This window comes from Micromys minutus (assembly GCF_963924665.1).
Source record: "Micromys minutus genome assembly, chromosome: 2".
NCBI classification, from domain to species: domain Eukaryota; kingdom Metazoa; phylum Chordata; class Mammalia; order Rodentia; family Muridae; genus Micromys; species Micromys minutus.
In genome coordinates, this window is record NC_137971.1 from 97,246,899 (window position 1) to 97,264,084 (window position 17,186).

The 17,186-nt window shown below is 47.7% G+C and overlaps 1 protein-coding gene across 4 annotated transcripts in view; it reads right to left on the reverse strand.

Annotated features, from left to right (window-relative positions):
- The window catches only part of TENM4 (teneurin transmembrane protein 4), a gene marked incomplete at both ends in the record, with an annotated part of 342,954 nt that overhangs the window by 119,974 nt on the left and 205,794 nt on the right, over nucleotides 1–17,186 (reverse strand). For all 4 annotated transcript variants that reach the window (XM_080912630.1, XM_080912629.1, XM_080912628.1 and 1 more), the window contains 3 exons: nucleotides 3,091–3,291; nucleotides 6,875–7,069; nucleotides 8,836–8,937. In XM_080912630.1, coding sequence (XP_080768756.1) covers nucleotides 3,091–3,291; nucleotides 6,875–7,069; nucleotides 8,836–8,937 — 498 coding nt within the window. The remainder of the gene's footprint in view (nucleotides 1–3,090; nucleotides 3,292–6,874; nucleotides 7,070–8,835; nucleotides 8,938–17,186) is intronic.

The window sequence follows — 17,186 nt, forward strand, 5'->3', positions numbered from 1 at the left end:
AGGAGACAGGTTTTTCTCCTAGAAGGTGGCAGACTCGGCCATCTTTGTCAACCCATCAACCTGCATTCTGTACCTCTGATGAAACAAGGATTGAGTAGGATGAGCCCACTGACCGGTGGCTTCTGATGAAGACTGGGCAGTGTCTGTGCCCACTGTTTGTGCCAGGGAGCAGGAGTCACAAATGACACAGGAAGCGCTGTGCCAGGTCTGTAAGGTAACTGAATGTAGGAGAAACCCCGGGGCTGAAAGGGTTAAGCCACTGTCTGAAGCTGCTCATGAGGGCAACTTTCCAGCAGGGCTGTGTACCAGAGGCCACAGCTCTCTAATGAGGTCCCTGCACATGAACTTCTTGGCTACAGTGGGTTCAGACAATGAGGCATCTCTTGCTTTGCTTCACGAATAGGTTTTGAATGTCTCCTCTCAGTGAAAGGACCCTTGGAAGTGAGGTAGCAGGAAGAAACCATGTGATTAGTCTGTGATGGTTGTTGCTATCTGTGTGCACACGGGTTTAATTGAATAGTGACATATCCCACGCAGATACATGGTAGTGCCTCTCTATTTTTAGAAAAGGGAAATAAACTAAAGTGCCCTACCCATGTCACACAGGAGCCTGTAGTAGGACTACTGGTTTCCAGAGCTGAAGTGACAGTCAAGGAGACAGTACTCATATTAACACACAAAGATGTACACACACACACACACACACACACACACACACACACACACACACACACACACATGTGAATACATACAGAAGTCAGAGATCCACAGCGGCTTTCTTCCTTGATGACTTTCAAAGTTTCATTTTTGAGACAAGATTTCTAACTGAACCTGTAGCTCACTGATTCTGCTGGACTGGCTGGCTACAGTGCCCTTGGGATCACCTGTCTACACCTGCTCTGCTCAGTGCCTGGGTTCCAGATTCATAACGCAGCACCTGGCGTTTTACATGCGTACTGGGGATTGACTTCAAACCTCATGCTTGCACAGCATTTGCCTACTGAGCCATCTCTCTGACCCCCTGTCTCCATTTTGTCATCATTGTATCTGTGGCCAACTAAAGTGCACTCAACAAGTTCAGCCAAAGCTATCCCTGCCTCCCCCAGGCTGTGGAACTTCACTGGGGATTAACAGTGCAAGGCGAGGGTTACAGACGCATCATAAATTAGCTTTTCGGCCACATAATGAACAATACAAGGCAGCGTGGCTTTAAGAGGACCATTTATTATATTGCAATAAACAGAGCTATATAAAGAGAATTATTCCTGAGACTCTGCACATCTGTGCTCACAATCACGTCTTTACGTGAGCTTTGCAAACAGGGATAAAAGTCCAATTTAGACAGTGCATTGAACAGCAATTCTCCATTCAGCAGGAAAGGTAATTCAAGGTATTCTAAAGGCATGAATGCTGCATGGGTCTCATTTTAGAAAAAGGTCATAGCCATCACTCTTGATCATGATCAGAACCGTTCATCTATACCATAATGAGCTGATTTGAGCTTTGCAGTGTGGAGTGGTTGGTTGGACAGTGATTTGAGGTAAGTCTCCTTTCTCCACTTCCCTGAACGAATGCACTACCAGGCATACACTTTCTTATCTTCCTGTCACATCTAATTAAAAAGAGTACCCATTACATAGTAGGTGTGTTAAAGTGTCGTGTAAATTGGAAAAGGGGGTTGCTGATTACTTTCTTTCAAGGGTTTTGTATGGAGTAAATGAGTTGTTAGATGTGAATAAAGTCTACTGGTAGCAACTACCTACTGTGCAAGGTAGTTCACATTTAATTCTCATCTACTGGGGGGTCTAAACAGGGGGTGCTCATAGAGAGAAGGTTGCTAACAGCATGACCCTCTGTAGGACCAGATGCCCTTGTCATGTGCCTGTCCACCTACCTACCCATCTGTCTGTCCGTCCATCCATCCATCCATCCATCCATCCATCCATCTGTCCATCCATCTGTCTTTACCAAGCAGGTGTAGTAGGTTAGGCCTATGTTGAGTCCTGGGGCTGTATCCACTAACACACAGTTGCTACAGCACAACCATTCCAATTACTGTCCAGTATAGCACTAAGCCAGGAAGGAATTGGGGGCAGATTTCAGAGGACCCTAAAATCCACACTGAGTTTATCTTTCATTCCAGGGAAAGGCCAGAGTGGTGGGGCAGGTGCTCCCCATGACCCCTATTTCCTGCAGCTCTCTCAGGCTCCCCTGTGGCCTTGCACTGGATAAGTCTCAGTAAAATACATCTCGAATCATAGGAGCCACTGTCAGCATTGATAAATGACACTTGCTATCATTTGAAATTGAAATCTTCCTCACAGGCTCTGATGCTGTACGCTTTGCCCTCAGTTCATGCTGCTTTGGGATGCTCTAGAAACTTTGAGAGTTGGGACCCAGCTGGAGGCAGCTCTCCCTGTTGTGGTTTGAATGTGAAGTGTCCACCATAGGCACGGGCGTTTGAATCCCGTGCTTCTAGCTGGCGGTGCTGTTTGAGCAGGTGGTGGAGCCTCTAAGAGGTAGAGCCTTAATAGAAGTAGTGTGTCATTGGGGGTGGGTCCTGGGGGCTTATAACCTGCCCCCACTTCCTGTTCAGGCGCTTGGACTGTGGTATTTTGTCATGGCAACCACTGCCACTGTGGACATACCCCGTGAGTACCACTTCCCTGCCCCCTCCTGGCTTTTGTTGTTTCTCAGCCATCATGAGGTAAAGACCCACTTCCACCACATACTCTGACCATCGTGATAGCATGCCCTAAGCAATTCTGGAAAGAACCTTCTGAAACTGGGATCTGACACGAATCTTTCCTCCCCTTATTCATTCCCTCATCATTCTGACTAGAGCTACATGGAAATGCCCAATATAACACATTTTAGAAGCCCAAGGCTGCACGAGCGGAGGATGTAACTTTTTAATTATCTACTCACCAAGAGGAGAGACATCAAAGACTAGAAGGGAAGGGTAAGGGTGAGGAAGCGAGTCTACAGTTAGTTGCCTAAGAGCAGCCCCCCCCCCCAGTGCTGAACGGGTTACAATGTAACAGTCGAACTCTCCTTCCACCCACGCCAAACCCTTTTCCCCATATTTACCAATGGAACAGTCGTGTCCAGTCCAGCTTGGGTCACAGTTGCAGAGCCCGGTGTCTGGGAGGAAGGTTCCATGGCCTGAGCACTGGTCCAAGCAGGTGGCCCTGGGTGTCTCGCAGTTGGTGCCTCCCCATCCCACAGAGCAGTGGCACTCGCCTCTCACACAGACACCCCTGCTGGAGCATGTGGGGTCCATGCAGTCCACTGTGACATGGAAGGAAGATGCTACAGTGAGTATTGGAACAGCGGGGTGAGGCTCTTGGGAAGGACAACACTGTTAAAGTGATCTGTCCACATGGGGAGGTTGCAGGTTCGGTAAAGAACCTTATGTGAATGGCAGGCTTGGGTTCCCAGTTCTCCAAGATTATTCCCTCACCTGGAAAATATGGCTACAAGTCCCTGCACTTTGGCTTGTGAGGCGAACTGAGTTTAAATGTCCATCAAGCATCAGCATGGCAACCAGAGCCTACCGTGTTTGCAAAAACTGCAGTGAGGGAGGAGTCTCAGACCGGGAAACTGGGGCTCAAAAGGTCACACAAATGAATTTACCAGAAAGGATTTTTCTCTAATGTGCATGTGAGTGTGTACCCAATTGTGCATATGTGTGTGAGAGTGTACATATGTGTGTGTGTGTGTACATCATGTGTATACACATGCCTACAAGGAACAAGATGTTGGATGTCTTTCTCTACTGTTTCCTGTCTTATTGTACTAAGACAGGAGCCTTCATTAAATGGAAGCTCTGAGCTTTCTAACTAAGAAAGACATGATCAACAATCTCTACCTATCAGATTGGTACAAGGCCCCGCCAGTAACAGTGAGGATGAGAAGAGACTATATAAACTATAGTACCATAGAAGGTTACCTTTTCATCTTCTCAGGACATTGAGTAGTTAGGCTTATGCAGAGTATGGGCTAATCTATAATTCAAATATTCAAATGTACTAACTAATTTCATTCATATTTCATATACAGAATATTTTATACCCAGGTTTCCGGGTCTGGGTATAAAAGAGTCACAGGCACAAAGGGGATAAGACTCTACAAAAGAGCATTCTGGGATATTTGTTTTGAGGACCAGACTGTGGAGAAGGCTCTTTTGTCATCTCAAGTTTAAAAGGAATTTTACTTGGCATCTCAGTGGTGAGAAGGCCAAGGGGCTGGGAGTAACGAGCTGCTAAAGTCAGAGTAATGACAGCAGCAAAAGTTGTCATTGTCTAGAAGCTTGTCTGTGCTACCCTGTGCTATTAAACATTTTATGTAGCTCTACTTAATCTATTATTTCTACTAAATACTTTTCCAAGGCAGCACAGAAGGAATTTACATTCCAGCCTCTCTCTCCTGTCCATATCGCTTGCTATTTTCTCTTATAATTTGACTGGTTCAGAGATACATTTGCACATATATGCTCACATAAACACATGAAGTGGTTTAAAAATAGAAGCCAAATCAAAGCAGGCAAAGAAGCAGGACAATGTGGGGAATTAATAAGGCCCAACTAAGGCAAATGACTCTTCTCTCATGGTCTCCAGACACCATTTAGCAACGGCTAAAGCATGACCTGCTGAAGTTCAGGTAATTAAAAATAATAAAGACAACAGCAGTGATAAATTCTCGTGACGGGCCTCAGATCCCGGAACTGCAGAAGGATTATTCCACCCCATTAGGTTACTATGGTAATTCCCTTGGTCCAGAGAGCTTTCCAACTTGACAGGAAACAACTCGGTGATTCCCACCCGGAGACTTAGGAAAGCATTTTCCATCCTGTGACTGCCTGGCCCCAGCTTTGGGTTGACCATGCTTCTGAGGACCCCAGGGTACCCCCAGTGTGGATTCTGTATATATTTGCAGGCTGGGAGGGTATCAGGTTTTGTGAAATGTATTTGTCATCGAAGGCCTTTCTTTCCACACTTATAGGGACCAGCAAAGGGAACCCCATAGCATCAGGAGTATAAAGACTAGGATGAGCTAAGCAGAGGTAACCTCTGTTTTAGACAGCTGGTCTTCAGGTTTCCAGGTGACCTGACATGCATAGGGGAGCTCACAGAGTCCCCATGACAGGGACAAGCAGCTCCTGGCACCCGGGCTAGACCTGATGAACTTATTGAATGCCATTGGCCTTGAGCCCCAATCCTCAACTGAGGACTGTCATCTGTGCTATCTCTGCCAACGAGGCTTTGAGTGGCCTAGCTCTGCCCCTCCTGGGCCTGTGGGTAACAGAAGTTCCAAGAAAGGATAAAGCTGTCTTTTTCCCTTACACTGAGACAGCCTCATGGACATGGGTTATCTCCTGGGAGCTAGGCGTAGGGCAGGAAGTACCAGACTGGGAGGTGGGCTAACTTGGTTTAGATACTATCTAGAAGATGTGCCAGACAGTCCCCCTTTGCTCTTTCACAGAGCCAAAATTCCTTGCAGAAGCTTAGCTCATTAATGGAGGATGATGCCCACATGGCCAGGCTGCGAATACAGGCTCCCTCCACCCCTACCCCAAATGCTCCATGCTTCAATGACCACACAAGCCATTAGATACCCTTCAGGACTGAGAAGGCAGCGTCTCAGTTTTTACTACAAAAGATCTAAGTTTGCCCTCTCCTGCCCCTCCCCTAGTCCCCTTCAAGCCTCCCGCCCTCGACTCTTTTCGGGCTTTAAAAAATATGGAGCCATAAACTTCAGAAGGAAGAGGGAGAAAAAAGTAAGCTTGTTAGCTGATGTTTTATAAACGGGAAACCTGTTAGCAGCGGAGCCCAGGGAGGAGGGGGAGCCCCCCCCCAAAACATTATTATAAACATGAGACTGTACAAACACATTTTAGCAGAAAAAAAGAAATAATAAAAGAAATCAATCCCAGATGGCCCTCTTCAGAAAGGAGAACGGGAGGAAAAAACACTTTATTTCAAATAGATAACGTAAATCAAAGTTCTAAAACGTTTACTTTTTTCCTCTTTGAAAAATATCTCATAGCTCTGGGGCACTGTCCAGTGTCCTTCTGTCCGGAGGACACCACATAGACATGGCTCGGGTGAAAAATCCCACTGTTCTAATAGAAATCTCTCCTTATAGACCCTTCTGCGCAGGGCCTTCATCTCAAGTGATTAAAAGAAAGGGAAATCAAGGAAGATCCTTGAGCGCCAAGTAGGAAAAGCCAACTTCTTGCGTCCTGCAGGCTGCCATCCTCTGTCAACAGCTACTGCTGTCCCCAAAGCTAAGGGGTCTGCAGAGGTACTCACTAGCTCACTGGGGGGCTATAAGCAACAGAGACAGGAAATGCCTTCCAGACATTGATCCCGCCTGGCTTCTTACTTTAGGCCTGTTAACATTCTCTCTTTTAAGAGAAAATGGTGCTGTAAATGAAAGCGCTCTGTTAAATACTAAATGGGGTTAAATGACTAGCCTTCCTAGGAACCTGTCCGTCCCACTGGGGAAGGAGCCGGGGTGCTGGCTGGTGGAGAACAGGAGGTGAGAGCAGGGTATACATTGCCCGTCAGCTGCAAATGGCAAAGTCCACTCATTCCAAACCCTGGAGGAAGGAGCGTGAAGCTTCACTGTCCCCAGGATAAAGCCACTGATATAGGAGCCACATTTATGGAGCATTTACTAGGTGTCAGCCACTGAGATATGGGCTATTTAGTTCAGCCCTCACAGTGGCCCCCTGGGGAAGGTAGCCTCGCTCTCTGGAGGAGACTGGGCTAGGACTCTTGGCTATCTCTGATTTCAAAACCTAAGTCTTTGAGAGGTATTCCATAGAGTAGGCGGGCCTGTATTTCAGGGGCAGCCTAGAAGATCTTACCTTCCTCGCAGCTCTCGCCCTTGTAGCCCGGGTTACAGATGCAGGTGCCCATGATACAGGTGCCATGGCTGCTGCAGGCCACGTCGATGCACTGGTTGGTAGGCACGTCACACTCAGCGCCCTTCCAGCCACTGTGGCACAGGCACCTGCCCTTCATATACTGGCCGTTCCCACTGCACAGCACGGGGCAGGACGCTGAAGAGACAGTACCAAAAACCCGGTGAATCTCTTCCCAGCATCCCGCCATTGGTCTCTGTTCTCTTCTCCCCTCCCCTGGGCTGATCGCTGATTGGTAGTAAACACCTCTGTGTACCCAGCACCCCCTGTCCTGCTTCATTCCAGATTAAACCCCTCTGGAGTTGGAAGAGAAGGGGTGTGATGTGGGGCTGGGGGCTACTGCTTTTTCCAGCCACCCTCCGATTCAGATGGAGTGTCCTAGCTGCCTGGAGCTTCAGAGGGGAAGCTGACATCTGTTTCTTATTATTACTAGAAAAGACAGTATCTGGGGCTCCTGGCTGCCTGTGTCGCCTCTCCAGAATTCTTCTGATAGTGCTCTGTTGTTACCACACCCCCCCATGCCCACCCTCACCCCCACCACTGCAACACCACTAACTGCTGTCTTTAACCCTGGCCAGTCTCTGCCTCCCTTGTCTTTCAGGTCCCGATTCCAGCCTCTTACATCACAGCCCTTCAACAAAAAGAGCTGGGCCCAAACTTAGCTCTTTGAAGCATCTTACCGTTCTGTCTCTTAGCATAAAGGTTTTGTGATCATCTCTATGAAGGATTTTATCTAAAAATAAGCTATATTGCATTGTGCTACAAGTGCTCACCTGTCTCACTGAGATACAATAAGGGTGTTTTATACGTGACTCAGGCTGAAGTGCGTGCATCTGAGATGAGGCGGTAATTCTCCTTAGAAGGAATGGCTTGGCTCTCCTGTGCTGCCTTCCTGGGCCCCGCCTGGCATCTTTTCTCTTTGGAGCCCTCAGCAGGCGGTCACTATGCTTCCCCAGAGCTGACAGCTTGGCAGCCTCAAGGCAAACCTATTCTGTAGTAGCTGAAGTTGGTGGAGTCACCTGTGCTATGCCCTGGGCAGGATTTGTAGGGCACTATTCCCTTGGTCTCGGAAATCATTTCTGACTTTTGTTCTTGAATCCCACAAGCCTTAGACTCGGGTCCTACCCCATCTCTTCTCCATCTTTCCGAGTGGATTTCCCTTCTGCCCAGCCAAGACAGCCACACTTAACCTTGCTGCCTCTGTTTCCGGTATCCTAATGATGCTTTGGAACAGTTGTTGGTTTACTCTCTCAGAATGGCCTGAAATCTCCAGGTCTGGTCAGCAGCGAGCTGCACCTAGTATCTAGCACAGGATGAACTCCTGAATGGACACAAAGCCAGAGAGAGGCTTCTGAGTAGAGAGATAGAGAAACCCAGACAAGAGGCCATTTTGGGCTTTCTGTGGGGAAACATCAAATTCTCAGGACCACAGATCTCAGGAAGTTTTCCTCTCTGTGTTTCTAGAACAAAAATGAAGGCCCAGAGCACACAGTAGGTCTCAGGTAGCCTTAAGGTCATCTCTGAATGTGTTTCCGTCTTTAGCAGTATATATGCTGAAGGTAGCAGTAGGGTATGGTATGTATTGGGAGAGACCAGGCTTCCAGGTCCTTCTACTGCTGACTTAGCTGAGATTAGCCTGTGTTGTACAGAAGTGGAGGGGCCCATATGCTTCCCGGACACAAACCAGAGAGGAGGGGCATAGACGGTGCTCGTCCTGACTTGTCTGTGTATGTTGTCCATAGCTGGATAACAGAGATGGAGAGGACTTGGCTTTACCTGCCAACTGCCTTTGGCAGGCCACCGAAGAATTGGCACAGGAGGCAGCTTGAGTCCTGAGTTCCCTTTGAGAAGTGTACACTAGCTAGCCCTAGGGTCCGGGAAGCTGTGCTCATGTGAGTGCTTACCTCGGCCACAGTCGGGACCCAGAAAACCCAGGAAGCAGTGGCAGGTCCCGGAAATGCAGTCACCATTACCATAGCAATTGCTGGGGCAGTTATCCACTGATTCTGGAAGAGAAGAGAGGGAGAACAGAAAATGGAGATGGCTTCATGCTACAGAGCTCAGGGTCTCTCTCTCTCTCTCTCTCTCTCTCTCTCTCTCTCTCACACACACACACACACACACACACACACACACACACTTTTTTTTTTTTGAGACAGGACTCAAGTAGTCCAGGGTGACTTTGCACTTGCTATGTCGTGGACAATAACTTTGATGTTTGGATCCTCCTGCCTCAATTTGGGATTACAGGGGTTCATAACCACAACCTGTTTCAGGTGGTGCTGAGGATGGAACCCAGGGCTATGTGCGTGGTGAGCATGTACTCTACCGACTGAGTCACATCGTCAGTCTCCGAGATTTATAAATCAAATGTATCTCCTATGTTTGTGCCAGTGCTGCAGCTGAACGCAGCTGGGAGGAAGCAGTGTGACCTGAGCCCGGTGGTCATCTTTAGTCCCATTCCATGAATGCACGGATGTGCCTTCTTCCTGCTCTACCTTCCTAGTGTCCACCTAGGGCCCCACCCTCTAGCTGGGTCTTCTGTGGGTGGCCAGTTAGCATTTTCTACTCTCTGATTTATTCACCCGACAGTCTGATTGATCTCCGTGAACCTAAAGCTGTTCCTCTGCTAATAAGAGCTCTTCAATAGTCTTCGCTGGCTGCGTGAGAAATCCATGCCCTGCGGAAAGGCATGTATACCTTCTTCCCACTCAGCCCCACGCTCAGCCATCGAGACACACTGTTACTGCCTCTGACGCCCCGAGTCCCTCTCACAAATACGAGTCAAGGAAGCACAACGGATTTCAGAAAGATTTTTATAAAAAAAAATTTAAGCAGTTTGTTGCCACAATTACTTAATAGAGTATCTATAGAAGTCGTCATTTGTCAATAATGTGGGATACAGAACAAGGCAGATACAACTGTGCCTAGAATACCTGCTTGGGTCTGTGTCGTCATCAGATATCCTTGTCACCAAATCTGACAAGAATATGAATGGCTGTCCCCATTTCATTAGAAAGGAGAAGCAGAAAAGGGAGATAAAACAAGGGAGGCCACGGTTACTGGTCACAAAGGCAGAATTTGAACATAGGGTTTTGGACTCCAAGCTTAGCATCCTTCTGTGATGCCACAGCAGAAGCCAGGGGTTTGAAGCAATGTCCCCTGGGGTGGTGGTGGTGGTGGTGAGGTGGGGTGGGCAGAGGAACAAAGGAGGGGCAGAGAGTGCTAGAGCTTTCAGAGGTTAAAGGGTTCCAAAACACCATGGAGCTCAATGTGGGAAAAGGATCGGCTTCCCCCGGTGGCAAGTGAGCTGAGAGAGTGAGAATTAAAGTAGAGGAGAAGGTCAGGACTACAAAACGAATTAAAGAGTCAGTTCGTAGTGGCTCACAGGAATCCATCAAGAGTCCAAGACTGTGGGGTATGAAGAGATGGCTCCGCGGTTAAGAGCATGTAGTGGTGTTGTAGAGGACTGCTGTTTAGTTCCTAGCACTCACACAAGCTCACAACTGCCTGTTGCTGCAGCTCCAGAGAATCTGACGCCCTCTGCTGGCCTCCATAGACACTGCACTCACACACATTCCCCCACAAATATTATTTAAAATATTCTTAAAATGAATAACTAAATGGAAAAAAAGAAGTATCCATAAAAGACATTGTTGCTTCAGACTTGAACAGGACAAGTGACTTGTCACCAGGTCAGCAGCATGGCAAAAAGAAAACGTTCTCCCTGAGGAGAAGGGGACATGTGGTAGGGTTCATTCTTCTAGTACCATGCTATGTGACCAAAACCAACTTTCTTCCCCTCTCTGAACCCTGCTTTTCTGCTCTATACACTGAAGGCAATGGCATGAAGCCCCTGGGACTGCTTCCTGTTCTAGGAGAGCAGGAATTATAGTGAGATCACTTGGACTTCAAAGACATCAAAACGTAAATGTAGCAGAGAGCTCCAGGTGTACAATGGGCAGAGGACTTGAATCACAGCCCAGGACTCAGAAGAGGAACAGGAGGCATCGACAGGAAGGGCTTCCTCGTGGCTGGAGAGATGGCTCAGAGGTTAAGACCACACTCTGCTCTCACAGAAGCCACAGTCTGGGTTCTGAGCCATGAGGCATGTTCTCTGGGCCTTGAAGAAACTCACCCTAGGGCAGGAGCAAGGGGCTGAGCAAGGCAGGTTTCTGGGACAGCAGGGTCCCCAAAGAAGGCATCAAAGAAGCTGATGGAGGGGAGAACGTTCTAGAACTGTCTGAACTTGAGACTGCTGAATTGAGAGGAGGAGACATCACTCTGACATGTGGCCTCACTCCAGGGCTGAGTGATCTGTCTGGGTTGTGAGTGAGTGAGGCTTATGGATTCTGAGCATCTCTTTTCCACAGGCTTTGCCTAGAAAACTCCGTGTCCCTAGGTGTTTACATCAGCACTGGCTTTCTAAATACATTTCTCAATAAACACCTCTTGGGAAATACCATTCTGAGTTTTGTTTGAAAAGCCAAGGGTTTGAGTCAAGTTCAAGATGACTTTCCCTTTAAACTACCATAAACTGTACAAAGAATGGGGCAGCCCCTCTAGCGCTGGTGCAGGAGCCCAGCACAGGGAGACAGCGGGCTGGGTTCTGGGTCTTTTTGTGTTCTGCAATGGCTGGAACCATGGCCTCAGGTCTTTCCTTTCCCATCTCCTCATCACTGTACTCACTCTCCTATACGTGTCCCTGTTGGTGACTTCTGTTCCTTCTACCAGAGCTAATAATGAAGCCACAATCTTTGAGAAGACATCTTGGCAGCGTAAGCAGGCCAAGTCCTCATCACTACGGACCTGTGAGTTTGGAAACGGGCTTTACTCACTTGGGTATTTACCCTGAAATCTAACCCATAGAAGCATCTCAGCTTCTCTTGGTGCTACTGGTAAAAGTGTTCACTAGGTGGTTCCTCGGCTCTAAGTTGCTTCAGTTCAGTCCTTCTCAGCCAAAGGCACACTGACCATAAGCTGTATTTCAGATGTCTCCCAGGCACTTCCTAGACTCCGAAGTCTGAAAGACACAAACCTGCTTCTCACTTGCCAAAAGTCCTTCATAGTGATCAAATGAGGAAAACATATTTTTTCTGGGACACAGTATGGTGTCAGCTGCTGTATCTGACAGAACGGAAGCCTGGGTGCTCAAGAATTTGTCCTGGGCTGTTAGTTTTGGGGGGAGGCACAATTTTAAGAAACAGAAGATAATTTGAAGATGGCAATATGAAAGGAAAGGGAGCCATCTGGAGAATATTTGCTTTCAATAGAATGTTTATGTGAATAGAATTTTTTCCATATAGAGGGACTTTAGTAACTAGGGGTCAACATGAGATTCCATGAACACGGGGCTGGAGGGATAGCCCAGTGGTTAAGGGCACTTGACGCTCTTGCGGAGGACCTGAGTTCAGTTCCCAGCATCTGCATGGTGGCTCACAGCCATTCGTTTGTAACTCTGGTTCTAGGGAATCTGATGCCCTCTTCTGGCTTCTTCAGACACTGCATTAATACGGCACACACACACAGACAGACAAAACATTCACACACTTTTTAAAATGCAGTTTTTAGAAAAAGGTTAGGATCCCATGAATACCCAGTCTCCACTGAACACCTAGCTATCTCTGTGGTAAACTCTGGATTAGAAGTGATCACAGACTCTTGAGAAGTGGGGACTTCAGTCCGTAAACCTGGTGTATGTTCCCAATCAATGTTTGGCAAGTCTCTGCCCGAGTTCCTTCCACTCAGCTTAAGCTCACACTCCAGCTGCTTCTGCTTAGCAGAAAGAGCACCTTCCAATCTGCTTGAATTGGAATTAAGAATCCAGCTGCCTGTGAGTAACTGATTTTCATAATTGAGTATTGGTAAGATGGAAAATGCAGGCCTTTTCTGCCTTGGCTTTTGTTTCTGCTGTCAGAGCAGTGGGCCCTGATAGGCATTGTGACTTTCAGGAATTTGTTTTCCCTTCCATTAATCAGACTTGGAACGTGGAACTTCAAGGTTTCTTTGCTTTGTCTCTGGACATGAGTTGGGAGTGGGAGTGTCCCGTGGATGCTGAACACAACATTGCTGAAGAGACAAAGGGGTCTTGAGAGAGAAGAAAGAACAAAAGTGTCCCCTGCTCCCAGCAAGCAAGGAGCTTTTTGGAGGGACTTAGTCACGAGGATGTGGGTACTCCTCTACAGGGCTCATTCGGTCTTCTGGTGGCTTCTTACTGGAACTAAAACTTTTAACACGGATACCTATGTTAAGGAGAAATAGGTCCCGTATGACACTAACGTCCTTTGAAGGCAGATGCTTTGGAAGTCCTGCCTGCATTTGTTCCTTTTAGTTTTCTGTTTTCTGAAGCCCCAAAGCTGCTGGACAGTGTACACCTTTAATCGCAGCACTCAGGAGGCAGAGGCAGGCATGATCTCTGTGAGTTCCAGGCCAGCTTGGTCTACAGAGCAAGGGCTTACAGAGAAACCTTATCTCAAAAAGTGAAAACCAAAACAAAACCCCAAAGCTTGCTTTTCCAGACTCACCAAGGAAACTATTGGCTGGAGGCGAATAATGGAGCAGCTCAGGATACCCCTGTTCCCCAGAGCCTTCACCACGGAAGGGAAGGGAGTACACGCTCTGCCAAATCACCATGGATAAGCACAATGGGCATATTTGCTTGTGATCCCAGTCTGAGAAGGCAAAAACCTGTGACCCAAGGAGAATTGTGTTGGATCCTTCACCAAAGGCAAAGAGGATCTCTCCACATTTTCCTCCGTGATGTGTCTGAGCCTGTGTTTACCACTTCCATTTTCTTCCTACATCTGTGTCTCCCCCTAGGTTGTAAAGGCAGGTGACAGAAACTCTTTGAGAACGTGGCTGAGAAAACGAGGTCTGCCTGCAGCCCAGACAATGTCCAGTCTCCTGATGACTGCTTCTGGCTGCTGTGCAGGACGGTGACAGCCAATGCCGTGGACAAGACTGACTCCAAGACATGCTCTTGACTTTAGCTATTGAAATTTACACTTCCTATTGCACCTGCTACACCTCCTCTACTCCCGACAAAGACTGAGCTCAGTTTATGATAAACAGCCAAAAGCAGACAGAAAACAGACCTGACAACCATATCGGTGTTCAAGTCAACCCTAAGTCCAGCTTGAGGGAGGAGCCTAAGAAAGTCTCCCCAGCCTTTTAAATGAACCTATAAACACATAGGCATATAGTCTAACTCAATCCTTATAATAATTAGGAAATAGATGTCATATCCGATTATTTTAGAGCCTTCATGGAGACTGGAAGCTAAAGTTAGTAGCTCAAGCTCACACAGCTAAGAATGTGAATCTGGTAAGTGAATCGGATCTAGGGAAGGGCTGTATGGCCTGTAAACATGGAGCTGGGACCAGGTTGTCCCTTATGACCTAAGTATCTTTGGGCAAAGGCATCTCTCGCACTTCATTTGTGAAGTGGGGTTAGTAGCAGCATCCACCCCAGAGAGCTATCACAGAGAATTACAAACAGGGTCATGCTGTGGCTGGCCCAGGACCTAGCAAAGTTGGTCTTTAGGCTTTAAGATTCACACATGTCTTCCATTTGTGAACTACAAAACACTCAGTTGGTCTAAGGGACCCAAATAAGGAGATGTGGGTTATTGGGGGTAAACACATACACATGCAAAACACACAGAGACTCCCCCTGGTAAAAATGAGAGAGCAAACAAGCCATGTTCCTAGTGTGCAGGGGGCAGGGTGTTGGGATAAATTTTCTCCTGGGGAAAGCACTGTCAAAGCAAATTAAACCTGTTGTCTCCCCGAAGGCCTGACTCTGGCACATTGATGCCAACACCTAACAGAACTTTTCTCTTGCGCTTTCTGGATTGGTGTTGAGCAGGCGCCAGGTGCTGGCAAGCTGCTCTGTGGCCTGTGAGGTGTCAGTCCCTGTAGGCGCCCCAGCTTTCTTTGCAGATGATGGAACTCAAAGGTCTTCAGTCTTCAGCCGTCTAGGTCAACACAATGACAAAGATTTGACAGAGGCCCTGACAGCCTGGGCTGGATGCCAGCTCCACGCTGGCATTTGAGCTGGGAGACCTGTTTTCAGTCAAACCCAGAAGTCTACCAAACCACTACAGAGATGCTCTGAGGAGGAAAACATCTAGCAGACAGCCTTCCCTGGGTTCTATATATGTTGGATCTTCAGTCATCATTTCTTTGTGGGGGGGGGGGGACAAATTCCACTAGCAAGATGGTGAGGTCCTTAAAGACAGACACCACATCTGTTTTCCCAAAGAGTCTTGTGAGAGCTAAGCACAAACCAAAATGGTCAACAACACTCGCTGTGCAGCAGCTAAGCAGGGGCATGATGGAGAGGAGGGGAGAGGAGGTCAGAGACGAAGGAAGGCACGGCGCAGGGTTAGGGCTGGAGAGAGTAGGAGAGCAGTCAGGAAAGGCCCCTCCCTGCCTTCTGTTCTACCTGGGCAGTGCTTAGAACGGTGACAGTGACAGGGAGCTCTCGGTGGGACTTCACTGCACCCTCAGGTTATATTTAGAGTTCAGAAGTTCAAATCTGGCAGCCACACTGACAAGACTGATAAGATAAACTAGGGCACGCCCATGGAGGAACTAAAGGAAGATAAGCGGACCAAGGACCACATTGCAAGGAAGAGATCCTTGCAGGGATTGAGAATTGGGCTCAACACAGTATGACCTGTGTTTCAAAAACATACGTTACGTGAAACAGGGAGGAGATTTTGCTTTGCAGCCCCAACTGTTTGACCTATCCGGTGAGTAAGGACTCTCTGGAGCCTTTGGGAGAACTAAGATTGTAAGTGTCAGAGAAGAGCACTACCTTCTTGGTTGGGCTGCATTCTACTTATGTGCAAATATGTGTCCAAATACCGAGGACTGAAGACAGGATGGGGAGCACATGTCACCTTTCAGTCTGTAGTAAATAATGTCTTCCTTGGTACGAAGCTGGGGTTTGCTGAATGCTTGCTAGCCAAAGGACGAGTGAATGGGTTAAGGCCTGTGCTGGTTAGTTTCTGTCAAGTTGACACAAACCAGTCACCTGGGAAGATCAAACCTTAATTGAGGACTTTGCCTTCATCAGATTGGCCTGTGGGCATGGTTGTGGTACACATTATTGATTAGTGATTGATGTGAGAGAGCTCAGCTCACCATGGTTAACTCAACTCCTGGGCAGGTGGTCCTGGAATATCTAAGAAAGCTGAGAAGGCTACAGAAGCAAGCCAGTAAGCAGCATTTCTCCATGGTCTCTGATTCAGTTCCTGCCTTCCCACCTTGGCTTCCCTATTAACGATATGACCCAGCCAATAGGCGCATCCTCCCTGTGTTGTTTTTGGTCATGGTCTTTATTACAGCGACAGGAAGAAGCTCGATCAAGGTCATACATTATCAATCTCTAGATATCTTTAAGGAGAGGATATGTTAGGGTCTGGTGGGGATACCTTGGTTGGGGGATTAAAGATTATGCCTGAAACCCAAGGTATGAACTACAGTTATCAGGAACATGCTTGGATATACCAGAAAGCTTGGGCTCTCTTCCTATTCCTGCCAACAGAGCTTTATGTGACCTTGGCCAAGTCTCTTCCCATCTCAGGTCCTTTTCTTTGGACTTCCAGCATTTACTGAATTGGCTCAGCCAGTCTTTTCTCAGGAGGCATGCTAGAGAAGGCAACAGCTGAGGTGATTTGTCAAGGCTAGACCCTGTGAGTCAAATTCATGGACACTACTTTGGAAACTATACAAGTTAATGAAAATGCTGAGAAAATCATCCTGATGCTTGTAGTTTGAGGGTGGAGAGGTCGTTGCTCCTTTCAGAGCAGCTCTACAACCCACTGGACCTGCACTCACTGGCTGACTGTCATTGAGCCTGGCCTCTGTCCCTGGGCTTGGCTTTCTCAGGTGTCACAAGCAGGCTCATCACTCTGGTTCCACAAAGTTCCCTAAGGGAAATGCCATATGTACTTTCCTGCTTTGAGAGCATATGCTACAGAGGACCTGAGAGGCAGGCCAAGTGCTGACCAGACTGACTAGGATCATGCTTCTGAGGACAGGGATCTGGAGGAGACGAGCAGTCAGTGTTTAGAAAGGTCTTTCCTTCCTGGGGTCTTTCACCCACAGGTACTTCTGGAAACCAATACTCCATCCAAATTTCTTCCAAAGTAGCAGGCACAGGCAGGCTGGATGGTATCTTTCTTCCTCTGCCCACAGTTGTCTGGCCTAGGCCAAGCATCTCATGCAAGGAGAGCCCATTCACAAGC